General features: G+C 41.7%; 1 protein-coding gene across 5 annotated transcripts in view; it reads right to left on the reverse strand.

Annotated features, from left to right (window-relative positions):
* Positions 1-16,666, reverse strand: part of Grp170 (hypoxia up-regulated Grp170 co-chaperone protein) — a 65,716-nt gene that overhangs the window by 48,364 nt on the left and 686 nt on the right. For all 5 annotated transcript variants that reach the window (XM_076187709.1, XM_076187831.1, XM_076187612.1 and 2 more), the window contains 3 exons: positions 7,087-7,225; positions 1,685-1,950; positions 1,126-1,300 (listed from right to left, as the gene is read on the reverse strand). In XM_076187709.1, the coding sequence (XP_076043824.1) occupies positions 1,126-1,300; positions 1,685-1,950; positions 7,087-7,212 (567 nt within the window). In that variant the 5' untranslated portion in view covers positions 7,213-7,225. The remainder of the gene's footprint in view (positions 1-1,125; positions 1,301-1,684; positions 1,951-7,086; positions 7,226-16,666) is intronic.

Raw genomic sequence — 16,666 nt, forward strand, 5'->3', positions numbered from 1 at the left:
TGCCTTTCTGTCTACCCTATCATAAGCCTTTTCCAGATCCATAAAAGTCCAAAAAACATCCTTCCCCTTTCCTATAGCTTTCTCACATATCTGTCTTACCACAAAGATCTGATCTACACAACCTCTACCTGTCCTAAATCCACACTGTTCCTGACCAATTACTCCTCCTGTTCCTCCCCTAATCCTCTCAATCAAGATCCTCCCATAAGCCTTCTCAACTACACTTAACATGCTAATCCCTCTGAAACTACTACATTCACACTTGTCCCCTTTTCCCTTGTAAAGAGGAACAATATAGGCACTCCTCCAGTCCTCCGGCACTCTACCCTCTCTCCAGCAAACATTAAATAACCTCACCAGCCAGTCCATCACTGAACCTCCCTTTTTCAGACTTTATGCATGGTATCCATCATTCTGCATGGCATCCATCATTCTGCAAAGGCATAAAATCCACTCCCATTCACCCCCTTCCCTCCCTCTCATCTTGGCTCCACCTGGATAATGGGTCATCACTGCATCTCGCCCACTGCCCTGGGTCAGAGGCAATGTAGCAAGACACAGCACATCCACAGCAAGGCCATTTCATTCAATTGGTGACACCCCCTCTCCATCCCCTCATGCAGAAAAAGACGACAAGAAGAAATCCCTTTGGGTTGTGTCACAGTATCATTCACACACACTCCCTCATCGCACCATCACTAACCCACTCCCTTCCATGTATCACAGCTTCATCCATACACAACCATTCTCCACTCACCCCTATCTTGTCTTTTCTCTTCCTTCCTCCACATACATCCCCCTCTCTCCCAATGCTCCTTTTACCCCATCCATCCATCTCATCCTAGGTTGCCCCCTCATATTCATTCCTTCCACCTCTGCCTTCCACACCTCTTTTACTAATCTTTCTTCACTTGTTCTTTCCACGTGTCCAAACCACCCCAATACGCTTTCTTCAACCCTAACTCCCAACTCCCTTTCCATCCTTGCTCTCCTCTTCACCTCATTTCCCACTATCCATGACACATTAGAAATTACCTACAAATTATCAAGGGCCACACCTACTTCTACAAAAGAAGTAAAACCCCAGATTATAGCAAACAAAACTATTATGCCGTCAAAACACACCTTCATGCCAGTCATTTCAGCTGCTGATAATATTGCTCTTCTCTCTGCCTGATTGAAAAAGGCTGGGACTGTGATGACAACATCTTTTATTCGTTGTCCTGTGTGACCCATAGCCTCCTCCTTAGCATTTGTCAATATTTGTGCGACTAACTCCTCTACAGTAAACTTTGTTTCCCTGGAAATGAACAACAATAGAAATTAACACTCAAAGAATTTAAATCATATGCTTTGACTACCATCCCCTTATTATGGGGTTGAAGTCTCTTTGGTATGCATGTATGACATGAAGAGGCTGTATTGTATGAATGGGGGGAGGGCAGTCTGGAAGCTATGGCTCCCCCCCAATATTTTCTATATACACTATTCACATCTAATAATTTTATGTTTAAAACACGCGACTTTGATATACCGAAAAAAGTAAATAAAAACTAAATCATGGCCTTGCATAACAAGTAATATACTTGAAATTGATCAACTACAATGCTTATAAAAATCACAAGTAACAAGGTCTATAATTTGTTCAGATGCAAGAACAAAAACCTACTGATAAAGGACTTACTCATCATGTACAAAAACTACAGTATTTCTATCTGGGTCTCCTTCAATATTATAATATGGGAATCTTTTCTTGTAGACCTCCACAATAGGGTTGTCCACTGTTTTCCCTAGCAAGTCTAGTAAATAGAAGTAGGTAGTAGAAGGATTTCGGATGCCAGCAGTTAGTGCATCATCTCCAAATGTCCTTTCCCCATCTCGAAAACTGATGGTCACAGGTGTCTTACGTTTTGATTCCTTATTCAAAGATATTTCCATAGGAACACCAGGCTGAAATTGAAGGACAATCATTATGAACAACATCTTTAGGGTTACCAATTTAATTCACAATTTGTTGACTTCATGCATTGCAACAAAATCCTCTTCAAATTCATACATATCTCAAATTGGAGAGGAACAATGTAGTATTCCATAATGTTCAGGTTTAACAAGATATTTGCAATGAAACCGCTTAGAAATGTGCTAGAAAGGGAAGCAACTGTATTGGTGTTTTGTTGATCTGTAGAAAGGGTATGACAGTAGATTTGAAGAGAGTACATACATATACCAAGGGGTTTTCCCCTTACAAGGGAGGTAGACAAATTCAAAGGCATAAATCCACTCCCACTCATTTCATCCCCAAATACTCCACTCCTGTTCACCACCACTCCCTCCCTCTTTTCTTGGCCCCTCCTGGAAGATAGGTCATCCCTACATCTTGCCCACTGCCCTGGGTCAGAAGTATGGGCAGAAAATAAATGGAGTTAGGAGGTTGTTTAATGTTTGTCTAAAAGAGAATAGAGTGTCGGAGGACTGAAGGAGAGCCTGTATAGTTCCACTTTACAAGGGAAAAGAGGACAAGCGTGAGTGCAGTAGTTTCAGAGGGATCAGTTTGTTGAGTTGTTGAGTGTAGTTGTTGTTGTTGTCGTTCCCTAGACTGTCTGTCCGAGCAGTCCCGTCTCCCCAAGGAATGCCATAGCCGAAACTGGGTTTTCCCACAAATCCTTTATAGAGCGTATGTTGTGTTGTTTGCGTGCATGATTGTGTATAATGCAGTCTTCCATTATGTGTTGTATGGTATGGGGTGAAGTGTTACATCCTGGGCAGCTGTTCACAATGCGGTCATCCAGCCTCTTCTGGTAGCTTAGAAGTGCTGGGTGGTGACCGCACCGCAGTCTGGCCAAGTGGACTCTGTCCTTTCGTGGGAGAGAGGATTCAGAAGGGTGGATATCAGGGGGTCTGGCATGCAGCAGTGTGTTGTCTTTCAGTGTGTTAATGGAGCGGTGAGTGATATGATTATGAATATGTTTCCGGAGGCTGGTATTTGGTGGTTGTGGAGGAAGAGAAGAGAGTATCTGTGCGTGATAAAGGTCTTTGGATGTTGTTTTAATGTTTCTTGGTGTGTGTGGGTGTTCTGCTATGTAGTGTAGCGGGTGTAATGTGTTTGTGGTGGCTGCGGCAAGTGTTTGTGTGCCTCTCATGTCGAGGTGGTCCTTGACTTTGAGGACTTTCATTTCATAGTGTAAATGGTCTGTAGGTGTTGTATTTGTGCAGCACTGTATGGGGCAGAAACGTGGAACATAAGAGAAGAAGAGAGAAGGAGTTTGAATGTGTTTGAGATGAGGTGTCTGAGAAGTATGGTGGGGGTTACTAGGCTAGATAGAGTGAGAAATGAGGAGGTGAGGAGGAGAACAGGGGTGAAAAAGGATTTGGGAGATAGGGTTGATGAAAGAATATTAGGATGGTTTGGACACATGGAAAGAATGAGTGAAGAAAGACTAGTAAAAGAGGTATGGAAGGCAGATGTGGAGGGAGTGAACATGAGGGGACGTCCTAGGATGAGGTGGATGGATGGGGTGAAGGGGGCTTTGGGGAAGAGGGGAATGTCTGTTGAGGAAGGAAGGGAGAGGACGGAAGACAGAGGTGAGTGGAGAATGGTTGTATATGGATGATGTTGTGACTGCATGAGGAGGAATGGGCGGGGAAGTGGGGGGTGGGGTAGTATGTGTGAGTAAATTTTGACGCAGCCCGAAGGGATTTCTCCCCGTCCTCGCCTTATATGCAAAGGGGGACGGAGAGGGGGGGTCGCCGATTAAATGAAGCGGCCTCGCTGTGGATGTACTGTGTCTTGCGACACTGCTTCTGACCCAGGGCGGTGGGCAGGGTGCAGGGATGACCCGTCATCCAGGAGGTGCTCAGATGAGAGGAAGGGTGGGAGGGGTGTGGAGTGTATTTAGGGATGAAATGGGTGGGAGTGTTTTTATGCCTTTCCCTTTTTGGCTACCTCCCTTGGAAGGGGGAAAAAGCCTTGGTATATGTATGTATGTAATTGTTTTTAGGGCTTTGTTTTGTATGATTTGAAGGGTGTTGTGGTGTGTCTCACTGAGATTAGGAGCCCATGCAGGACTCGCATAATTCATCACTGAGTGTATGCATTGTTTGTATATTGTTATATTAGTTTCTTTGTTTTGTCCAAATGTTGTTCCAGTGATTGACTTAAGTGCGTTAAGTCTGGGTGTGCATTTGTTTTTTATGTTTGTGATGTGTTGTTTGAAAGACATGGATGTATCGTATGTTACACCAAGAATTTTCGGTGTGTTTGTGTGTGGTATTAGAGTGTTGTTGATGTAGAGATGAGGTATGTATTTGTGTTCTTTTGTCCAGTTGGTGAGAAGTGTTGCTGTAGATTTGGTTGGAGCTATTTTGAGTCTGTTTGTGATGAACCATGTGTTGAGTGTGTCAAGGTATGGCTGGATTATTTCTGCAGCTTTGTCTGTGTTACGATGTGTGCATGTGATTGTTATGTCGTCTGCGTAGGAAGAGATTTGTATTTCCGAGGTGTCTGGCGTGGGTAAGTCATGCATGTATAGATTAAATAGTGTGGGGGATAGAACTGAGCCCTGTGGTACTCCATTCTTAATGTTTCTGATGTGCGATGATTGGCCATTATATGACACATAAGCATTCCTACCTGCCAGATAATTGGCCAGCCATCTTTTGGTGTTATTGTGCATGTCTGTGTTATATATTTTATTTGTTAGGTTGTGGCGGGGGATAGCATCAAAAGCTTTACTAATGTCTAATGTTATAAGAAGTGTTCTTTGGTGGGGCCTATCTGAATTGATGCCATCTAAAATTCTTTGTGTGAGGTTTGTCAGCAGAGTGTTTGTGGAGTGTAGTGGCCTAAAACCGTGTTGTGAGTCAGCAAGGGGAATATGTGGTGTGACAAGTTTAAGTATTAGGCGTTCAATGACTTTAGAGGGGGTGCAGAGAAGTGTGATTGGACGGTGCGGTAACAAAGGTGGGGAAGAGTGTGGGTTTAGGACAGGTAGGGGTTGCATGGATCACATTTTTGTGGCAAGGCAGATATGTGAGAAAGCTTTAGGAAAAGTTAAGGATGTTTTTTGGGCCTTCATGGGTTTGGAAAAGGCTTATGATAGGGTAGACAAGAAGGAACTGTGGGAGGTATTGCAAATATATGGGATAGGAGGAAAGCTGTTAAGAGGAGTCAAGAGTTTTTACAGGAGTAGTAGAGCTTGTATTAAAATTAGAAAAGGAGAGAGCGAGTGGTTTGAGATAAAAGTGGGACTTCACCAGGGATGTATTATGTCATCTTGGCTGTTCAATTTATACATAGATGGGGTGGTGCAAGAGGTAAACACAAGGGTAATGAGCTGGGGACTGGAGATGGTTAAATGTTTGCTGATAACACTACACTTGTGGCATGATCAGAGGAGGAATTAAGAAAGTTAGAGACAGAATTTGGGGAGGTGTGCAAAAGAAGTTGAAGATAAGTGTGAGTAAAGGTAAGGCAAGGAGATATACAAGGGGAGAAAGTGGCAGCAAATTGGAAGTGAGTATTAAGGGAGAGAGACTGGAGGAAGTGGATAGCTTTGGATACTTTGGGTGTGAATGTGGCAGGAAAGGGAGGAGTGGAGGTAGAATGTATGATAGATTGAGAGAAGCAAGTAAATGCCTTGGGGGATTAAAAAATGCAATGAGAAAGACATTTGGGAATGGATGCTAAGAGGAGATTGTATGAAAGAGTGATTGCACTGACAGCACTATACGGGCCAGAAACATGGAACATAAGAGAGGAAAAGAGAAGGAGTTTGAATGTGTTTGAGATGAAATGTCTGAGAAGTATGGTAGGGGTTATTAGGTTGGATAGTGAGAAATGAGATGAAAAGGAGAGTAGGGGTAGCAAGGGAAGTGGGAGATATGGTTGATGAAAGAGTATTGGGATGGTCTGGACACATGGAAAGAATGAGTGAAGAAAGATTAGTTAAAGAGATCTGGCAAGCAGAGGTGGAAGGAGAGAACATGAGGGGGTAACCAAGAATGTGATGGATGGGGTAAAAGGAGCATTGGGAAAGGGGAATGTCTGTGGAGGAAGGAAGGGAAAAGACAGAAAGTTGGGGAGAGTGGAGAATGGTTGTGTATGGATGATGATGTGATGCATGGGAGTAGGTGGGGGATGGAGGGGAGGAGTTAAGTGTGAATGATACTTTGATGTAGCATGAGGGGATTTCTCCAGTCTTCTCATTTTATGCATGTGGGGATGGAGAGGGGGGGGGGTCACTGACTAAAGGAGACAACCATACTATGTCTTGCTACACTGCTTCTGATGCAGGGTAGGAGGAGCCATGATAAGAGGAAGGGAGGGGATGAATGGGAGTGGAGTATGTGGGGGTGGAATGGGTGGGAGTGGATTTTATGCTTTTGGTTTTTGGCTACCTCCCTTGTAAGGGGGAAAAAAGTTGGTGGTATATGTATGTATTTACCTAGTTGTATTATACGGGAAGGGAGCTATGCCAAATGCCACTTTTATTGACCTCAATAAATTGTAGGTTTCTCCGACTATTTTATTAATATGTTTGTCTGGTGTCATGTCTTTGCTGATCATTACTCCAAGGTCTTTTTCTGAGTTTACTTTTTTGACCTCTTCTTCAATTTTATAACCTCTCGATATTCTGTTTATACTTTTTCCAAATTCCATTACATTTCTTGATATTGAATTTCACTTCCCACTTTTGTATGTATGTATGTATGTACAAGAAATAATTTGCACATTTGAAAGAGCATCTAAGAGAATGGAATATGGAATTCAACACATTTGAGGCAAAGGTGTGTATTGTCACCATGGCTGTTTAATTTCTATATAAAGTGACAAGAAAGGACTGCAAGAACCGAGTTGGTGAGTAAGGCAATGGTCAAGAATGGATGATTATTAATCTTGTGTATTTGGATAAACTGTTCTGCTAGTGGAGTCAAAAGAGCACTTGCAGAAGACTGAGTCTGGCAAGGTATGGTGACTTTCCCTAAAATGAATAAAAAGGTCTGGCATTAGCCAGAATAAAATGATAAGTGCAACCTTGTAGGAAGGGAGTCAAGATTAGCAATGCAGGAACAACAAAAAATACTCACTGCAACAACAGCAACTTTATACCACTCCGATCCAAAGTCTATGCTCATGATAGTGACGGCACTGGCAGTGCTTACTACAGCCACTGTGATTGCGAGGGGAATCAATCCCCATTTTGTGGCACCCATGGTTTGGCACACCCTGAAAGAAAATCAAAGTATGAGAATTCTTTCTCCAATAAACAATCAAAGATCATACGCAAGTGTTTTGCAATCAACTGCAATGCCATTCCATTTGTTTTACAACACAAATTCTCAGTGATGAGTATCAATGTAAAATGCAGTAAGCAGAATGGAGAAAAAAAAATTTTTAGTTAAGACAAAATGTATACACTTTCTCTTACACGAACAGTCATATCCTGAATATTTTACGTGCACTTGTTCCCAAGAGCCAAAGTAAATTTACAAGCCTGACATCTTATAGTGTATCACCATAATATCCTTCATTACTGACATCCAACTGTTGAGCATTACTTCACAAGGAGATTTTTGTAAGGAGGAGGAACTCAAAGTGACAATAAACTGATCAATATATCCTATACAAGATGCTGTGTAATCCTACAGCGGTCTCAGTAGGCTGACAACAACAATCTTGTATTAGTTGGAGGAAGGGTCTAGGAGAGGCAACATTAAACTGACTGATAGACTTGAATGAGTAATGGGTTAATCAAAGGTTCCTCAAAGTCAAATAAGCTTGTCATTAGAACATTATTAAAAGTGACCACACTGCCTTAATGAGTCAATCAAGTGTTTAATGAGGATTTACATATTCATCCAATACTGGTCTGATATGAAAGCAATCCTGATCATTTTAATTACTTCTAAAGTATAAGAAGTCTGACAGGGAGGACACAGGAGAGGGGGGGGGGTGAAATGGAAAAGGAGAGGATGGGGGAAAAGAGGACTGGGTGGGGGTATAAAGGGGGGAGGATGGGGGAGACTGATGGGGACAGAGTGAAAAGTGGAAGGGGGTGAGGAGGGGAAGGAAAGGAAGAAGGCGGGGATGTGTGGGAGAGGAAAGAATGGAGGAGAGGTCAGATGAGAGGGAAAATGGCTGGCTGGAAAAGGAGAGAAAAGGAGGGGAGAAAGAGAAAGAGAAAGGAGGGTGAGGGGAGAGAAGACGATTGCGCTGGAGGAGATTGGACAAAGACCGGAAGGAGAAGTGAGTGAAAAGCCCAGCTGGAGGAGGAAGAGGAGAGAAGGAGGAGGAAGAGAGGAAGAGGAAGAGGAGGAGAGGGGGAAGTTGGGGAGGGAAGGGGGGGGGAACGAGGGTGAGAGGAAGAAAGGAAGTGGTAGAGGAGGGATAGGAGGGTAGTGGAAGAAAAAAGTTTGGGGGCGCGACCGGAGAGGTGGAAGCGGGAGACCGCGCATCGTGAAGAGAGGGGAGCCGCTCCTCTCCTCCGTCCTGACAAGAACGAAACCATACAATAGGTGCCCACCCCACTTCTCCCCTCCTCACGGCAGGTTACAATCTCAATTTTCTTGCTCAACCATACATTTTACCAATTAAATGACCCATCTGCTGTACATGTGTCCTTCTTGCACGCGACACGTGGCCTTAACCCCTTCCGTACCGGGTGGCACTTCCCCCACCTATCCCTACTACCGCATGGCTATTCTATTCACGTATCCGTGATACCTCCTGAGGAGGTGGAGGGGGGTGGGTGGGAATAATGGACAATCTCAATCACCTCCAATTCCCATACCGGATGATTTCTTTTTCTTTTTCCTCCTCCTGTGGTCAGGGTATTCTATTCATTCCTGCGTCACCCTCCTCTCTGCAGAAAGTATTTGGTTACTTGCCTTGTGTTGGATCATGCATCACCGAGAAGAAATACTGTAATGGATCACTGTATTTTATCTCATTACCTATTCCCGGGCCCTCTCCGCGTTGCTTCTATGGCGGATGGTACGAGGAGTGCCGACATGGTGAGCATACGCTACGAGACGCATAGCCAAGTAGTCACCTTCTGTGCCTGAACAACCGTCGAATTTATCAAAATCGTTTAATTTTTTTTAGTAGTTTCTGGGTTACCGACGCCTCTACCTTTGTAGTCAATATCGTGCCGTTGTCGTACTCTAAAGTATGTTTCACGTATTGATCTTAGTCATTTTTTTAATATGGGTTTGTTTCGAGTCCTTTCTAATTATCCTTTTGCTTTACTTATTTAATTATTTATCTTTAGATACTTGCGGAGAGATTGAGGCACTGGTTGTTGTTTTTCACCCAAAATGTATGTAATATGATTGTTATTAGTGGGGACATATAGCAACAGTGGTTGTTGCACGATATTAAGTAAATCGAGCATTCTACTAATATGTGGTATAATATGAGCGGCTCCACATTGGCAGGTGGAGAAATCGTTTCCTGTCACGAGGTGGTCATGCATGATGCATTCTAGTGGAGGCTAATAAACGACTGGTGTAAAATTCATCAAAAGAGGTTACTTCTTGGTATTCTTCTATTTTTTCTGATATTCACTATGGTTCTGTCGATATATATTTATTTTACTATCAAGTCATGCGACCCTTGCTTTTATTCACATGAGAGTGAAAGCGACATTTATTTTTCAGCCGACCTTTACTCTCTCCACAGATCTTGATCTTTACCAAATGCAGCGCCGTCAGTTTACAGTAGTGGTTTCCAACCGGTGTGCCGCGGCACCCTTGCAAAAAATTCAGGGCAAAAATTATTTTCGCATTACCGACTCTCATCCACTTTTGTTCATTAAAGCAGCATCGGTGGAAAGATGAGTATTTTCATATTATCCAGGGACAAAATTTTGTTACACTGATGTTGAATCAACAAAAATACTGACAAACTAGAATTTAGATTTTGTAATAAGGGTGCCGGGGACTTTTGAAAGGCTTGGCAAGGTTGCCTCAAGCCAGAAAAGGTTGGGAACCACTGGTTTACAGCTTCATATGACAGTTCCACAAGCAACTTGTATTCTATTTCTTCGCTCATAATCGTTGTTTATATCCTTGGGAACAATATCACGTCAAAAATGCGGAGTCACGTAGGTAGTAATGGAAATATGAAAGGATGGTGACTCAAGAATAGTAAATCTAACAGCGACTTTTTTTTAGTTGCATCTAATTTTAGAATTATAATGTGACTGGTCCGCAGAATAGACTGACGCAACCTTTATCTTGGCCGAGGTGACCGATTTAGCCGCAGCTCAGCGTCTCCTGCTGGAAACTCCCCTATTAGCCATCCTCCCCTTCATTATAGGACCCCGCCCTACGCTCCGCACTCTAGACCGACTAACTGTTCTTGGAAGGCGTTGGGTGCATAGGGGGCGGGGTTGCTACGACTACCTGTTCTACTACATGCCACGTCATCTGTGACATTGGCCAACGTCACCAAACCCTCACTGCTGCGGTTTTGTAAGGAAAATAAATATCATCGGGAAAATATATATATAGACAAAATTATTATACATCTCTTCTCCCTTTTCAACGAAATTATTCAATCCACTCAGATGTGCTCTTTTGCTGTCGTACGGCGTATTTTACAATGTGCCTGTAACCGATGGGTAAAGCACACGCAGTTATGATTGTTTTCACAGATGTCACTCATCTAGCGTGTATGCCTGATCAAAACGAGATTTGCTACCAGGTGCGCAAGGGGATTATTGAATAACCTGCCGTCAGTTGGAATTAAATTAAGTGTGCCACACATTACGGAAGTGGCTCGACAATGATACGCGCGTCCAAAATTAAAACCAACATTCCACAAATTTACCGCAAAAGCCGCGCCCGTGCTATCAGCTTGGGCCATCAAAAGTTAGTGACAATCTCACTTTTCAATTATTCACGACTCATTGTGTCAATATTTGATATTTAGACTTTTCCCCTCACAATGCACCTCCATGGCATTAAAACCACAGACTAGAAAATATGGCATCGATCTTTGTGGGAGTGCGGAAAATTCACACCTGGACTGAAACGAGGCCTATAATCGCCTAATCACAATTAATTTAAAAACCAAAGCCTGGCAAGTAGTTTAAAAAATAATTACTCTATACCAGAAACGTATCTTTTAGCTCCAAAAGTAATAATCAGTTAAAAACAATACGTTTGTGTACAGGTAAACTTTATTTTCTATCCAACGTCATAAGACGCATGGCGATTTTATATTAAAAGTAAATGTTGTTAATGCATTGATATTGCATGCATTAATATACAGTAATGCATCCGTTGTTTCCGCATTTAATGTTCAACCATACAATACAGGTCATATTGCCAATGATAAAAGTCTAAAGAAATGTGAAATTTTGTGAAGTCTAAATGAATCATCAGCTATTTTGACCAATAGATAGGGGCGTGGCTTCAATGTCAAATGTGTATTAAAACGACAATCTTATTTGCACAATGTGACGGCTGGGTGATTCCTATCGTGCATTGAACGACGCGGCCATTCGAATCCCAACAACTACTAGATTCCTATTAACCTAAGCACTTAACTTAGGGCAAAGACGGACCTGCCAAGCGCCTTCTGGCGTGAGCTCGCTAACGATATCTTTGACAATGTCGCAGTGTCGGCTGTGCCCCCGAGGAGCAAAGATCATGCCAGCTATTCACCAACATAACTGCACATAATTCTGGTTGACGCCAGACGATCCTATTTCCTCAAATCGGTCGGGGAGGTGGATCTCACCATTCAAAACAACTGTGAGGCCTGCCTTTCAACTGAATAAAGTTGTTTGGAATTATCAACATGAACAACATAAAAAGTACTCCACTATGGTCTTTGGCATAATGATGGCTGTTGCCAATTTTGTTCTACTTTATGCCACACACTCACTCTGCTGAGTCAAGAGCACAAGCTGAAGGAATTTAAGTTATTTCAATCAACCCCTATGATACCCTCAAACAATTTATCTGTCTAATGCCATTCATATTTAGATGGGAGCAGGAGCCCATGTTGCACAAATTAAAGAAGTTAATAATGCTTATTTATATTCAATGCAGTGTGTCTCCTGCAAGACCTGGGACAATAGACTGATTGATATCTGAATACAGTCACTTTTAACTGTATGTGGAAAGCTTGGTGAATCTATTACACTTAAGATTTACAAGTAGGATTTTGTTCTAATACAATGGGACCAGTGATGGATACCTATGGGATATACATCAGACATTCCTGCCACCCATCTTCAAAATCCATCAACTCCCTCACCTTCATCTCAAGGTGCAGCTCTAAGGGTCTGACACTTGGTATCTGTACTGAGCTCATGGTCTTTCTGTCAACTTCAACCATTTCCTCTAACTTTTTTTTACACAAGGAGGGCAGACAACTAGCAAATGCTCCCTCTTTCTTCTACTATTAGCCTGTGACACAAACAATCCCACATTAATACAACACTGCCAAGAATCCAAAGCTTTTTCCCAGAGAGATCTATAAGAAGGCTTCAGGAACAATGCCAGCCACTGTGGGACCGAGTTTCCAGTTCATGAAACTCAAGCCCCTTCTTGACATGTTAGCTAACCTAATATCAAACAGAAATGAACATGACATCACTGTGGTCCAAAGACCAATTGTACAAAATCAAACAAAGGTTACCTCAACTGCCCCTACATTAATGCTACAGATAATAATAATTAAACAGACACTAATACAATTCTTCTTCTCAGAGAAATGTAAGGGCCAGCCTGGGCATTGTTGCCAAATATCCTTGAGCCAGGGGTTTCTTGCTAACAAGATCCAAGGTAACAATGTAAATCTGTGTGAAGACTCCTCTGACATGTTGAGCCACACCCAATCTACATTCCTTTTGTTGAATCCCTATCCTATATTTTCCAGTTTTCAGTTCATCATGATATTCTGTCTTGCCCAGCTGGCTGCCATAACAGGAGGCACCAATTCCTCTGACCTTTCACTATTTCCTTTTTCATTATATTGTCCTCAAAACTTGAAGAATATACAAAGCAAGACTGTAGTTGTAATGTCACCTGGTACACCTCTCCTAAACATAGTTGCCATGCCAGTTTTTGCCAGTGTCTGGATCCTGTCCCCACCCATACACTCCCCCCAGTTGCCATGCAAACTAGGTTACTACATCCTCTCCAGTACTAACAAGATTTTTACCATACTTAACAAAAAAGGCTTTTCTTGAGTACCATAAAAATATGTTTCTTGAACTCAATTCTTCATACATATTAATGTTATAAAATATGGATTTTCAATTCCAATGGGAGAAAAAAAAAAAAAAAAAAAAAAAAAATCACATCAAACTACAACTAAGAGTCCTTCATGAATTGTCAAAAGCTCAGTCTGCCAGTGTGGCTCAATTGTGTGCACTTTAAGTCTTCCACCAATGTGGAAACAAAAAAATGCTAATACTCATCTTCAACACTTTGACCCATTTTCTAAGAACTTGCAAAGAAATTTATCTGCTACATTAAGTAGAGCTACATTAAAGCTAGTTTGGTTTCAGTACAATGACAAACTACACATAAATAATGCAAATTGTCTGACAGTACCTTTTAATATTCAACAAATGTCAACAAAGCAAGAGAAAGAAGATACAAAGTTATACAAATGACCTTCCCATTCATTCAAGTCTGGGAAGATTGTCTTATGCCATGTTAGAAGTAAAGAGGTGATGGAAAATACAGTGTAGCTGAAATACAGGATAGAGGAAGATATTTTTCACATGGGTACTTTGGGGAGAAAATGGGTGAGTTGGTCTTCATACAATTTATTTAAAACCAAAGGACTGTTGCCAGTTGCCATGGGGCTATGGTTTTCTGGTGAGAAACTTCAGCCAACGTATGAATCGAACCAATCCACAAGGAACTACCAAAACAAGGAGCATACATTCATACTCTACTTACAAAACAAAGCTGTTGGACAGAAGAATAATGCCTCCAGTAGAATATTACATGGAAGAGTGAATACAATGGACAAATATGTACAGAAATGAGCTAAATATTTTCAAACATTCTAGTTTTGTGTAGCCCCCCTATGGCTGGGAGGCACTTAATTACTAAATTTTGAGGAATAGTGGAGAGAAAAAAAAAAGAGTGGAGGAAGGAGACATAACATAAAAAAGTAGATAAATTGAATGGAGCTGGACTGTACCTTGCTCAGATGTAACACATAAGATACACGCAAGCACATACCAATGGGCCTTCTCCCCTTTACCATAGGGGTGGCTGACTCAAACCATTCACCCACCCCATACCCATCCATTGTTGCTCCCATTAAAGCACATCAAGGATGGTGAGAAATGTGGAGGTGAGGTCAAAATTTATGGCGTCAAATGAGCTGGCAGATGAGGTTGATCAAATAATGCCAACATGAGATGAATAATAAGTATTCTCCTGGATAGTAGAAACATGAAGGTTCCCACATCTCCTTATGTGAAAAAGGAAATAAATATTCCAAGCTGATAGCAACAGATGAAGTAATCTTATGTCCCGTCTAATTGGAGGATGAAGGGCGCAGCCGCCAACTCTGCTCAAGTGAAAAGAGGGAGGAAAAACAGTCCAAACTGATAGTGGAAGAAATTTTGTTATTGGTTAGGAGACAGTGCCATCCTTTTGGGTGCTACACCTCCAGATGGAGATGAGGGTAATGATAGGCCCTAAAGACGAGTGGCAGGGAGACAATCCTCTTTGATGTTTGCCCAGTAGGTCTACCTTATTTTGGAACCCAACATTGGTCCCACACTACTATCTATCAATTTCTCAACCACCCTAGCCCATGTTCATCCATTACATTAAAATGACACTTAACCATTAGCTCCCCTCTATATACATATTTCTAACATCCTCTCACAGCCCCAGCTCCCCCACTCACACCTTAATCAGCTATCTAGAATAATGACCAACAAAACAGTCAAAACAGTGTCTGCATACCCTTTGGTTCAGCAACATCACTTGCCTCAGACTACCATGAATCTCAAGAGCAACTCAGTAGTCAGATAAAAACATTCATTTGGACTGCATCACTACTTTATCTATTAAGAACCACTCTCCATTCCTAATTGTAGCAACCACTGGCTCAGCATCTGTGATCAATGTAGAGATTATACATTCACAAATCACTTGGAAACCTATCCCCTTCTTTGGCACTCCCTCCACGCGATAAACCCCCAAAAAACATGGGAGCCATGCACACACCATCCGTTCATGCCAACCTCTCTATCTTCCTTGTTCAGCAAACATACATCTCGCATCCTATACCCTCTTTATGCCATCCATCCTCCTTATTCTTGATCTTCCTCTCAGGTCCATTTCACCTAGTTTTACTTTCCACACTTTTTGCTAGTATTTCCTCATGCATTCTTTCCACATAGCCAAATCATCTCAAAACTGTTTGATCCACCCTAACCAACAACTCTCTTTGCACCTCCCTCCTCTGCTTCATCTCTATATTTCTAACTATTCACCCTCATAACACTATCATCCTTCTCAAACAAAGGCTTTTCCTTTCTGATCCTTCGAACTCCAAGTTTCAATACAGTGTTGTGGTTGCAATCACTCCATCATACATTCTTCTCTTTGTATTAATCCCCTGATGCCTCATTCACATACCCAAAACATTTACTTTCCTCCTTTAGTCTATAATTCATCTCCACCTATGGACAACCAACAAACACTACTAAATAAATCATTGAAACATTATCAATGGAGCACCCCCACTCAGAGGCCATGGAGTCACACAAACGATAGGTTCAAATTTCTATGCACGAGCCATCAAAGCCACCCTCCTACCCCTCATCATGTCACATCAGTATGGTCCACCAAATGCAAATCCTCAACATTATTCCATTCAAGATCTAAAATAACTTCCCCTCAGTATGATCATACAAAAATATACATACTCAGGTCATAAAACAAGTATGCATTTAATGACTACCAAATTCTGTTCTCCACTAAGCTTCTCTCATGGTCAACTCAGCAGAGAAATCACTCCCATGACAATTAAGAGTTGTATTGACACCCACTACATTCAAGTCACCAGCCAGCATTAGAGCAATATCAACACAGACCCAGACTTATACGAGACCATCACACATGAGACAGAGTACCTTGACCCTTGTACTCACTCCAAACAAGAAATCTCTTCAGTGTCTTGAATTGGTGGCTATTGTCATTATTGACAGTTTCCTGAGAAATGTGGGTCTGCTGCAAGGGAGGGTATATATTCAGGATACCAAAATAATTATTTCAATTTTTTTCTAAAGTTGGTTGAAATAAGGGGGGGGGGTCTTCTCTATCATGTTTCCAATACATAAGTGATAAGGATAAGAAATGATTTAATCACATTTAGCACCCAAGGTCAAGGAGAGAAAACATTATTTGTAGACAGGGCCTCTAGGACACCTGTATCTCAATGAATACCCTAAAGATATATAAAATAATGAAATGGCTTACTCGTGAGACTGATCAACTTTCACACAAAATCACATTTTCTTGACACCAATAGTTTCTGGGAAGATCTTGCTGAAAAATTGTAATAATGTAAAGTAACCTTTACTCATTATTGTACTCAGTCTCAAGAACTAAGTGAAAAAATGCATGTGTATGACATTGTTTGTCACTTCTTATCTGTTAATATAATTGCCAA

This window comes from Oratosquilla oratoria, chromosome 1, assembly GCF_046742065.1.
Source record: "Oratosquilla oratoria isolate Oo_2021 chromosome 1, ASM4674206v1, whole genome shotgun sequence".
NCBI classification, from domain to species: domain Eukaryota; kingdom Metazoa; phylum Arthropoda; class Malacostraca; order Stomatopoda; family Squillidae; genus Oratosquilla; species Oratosquilla oratoria.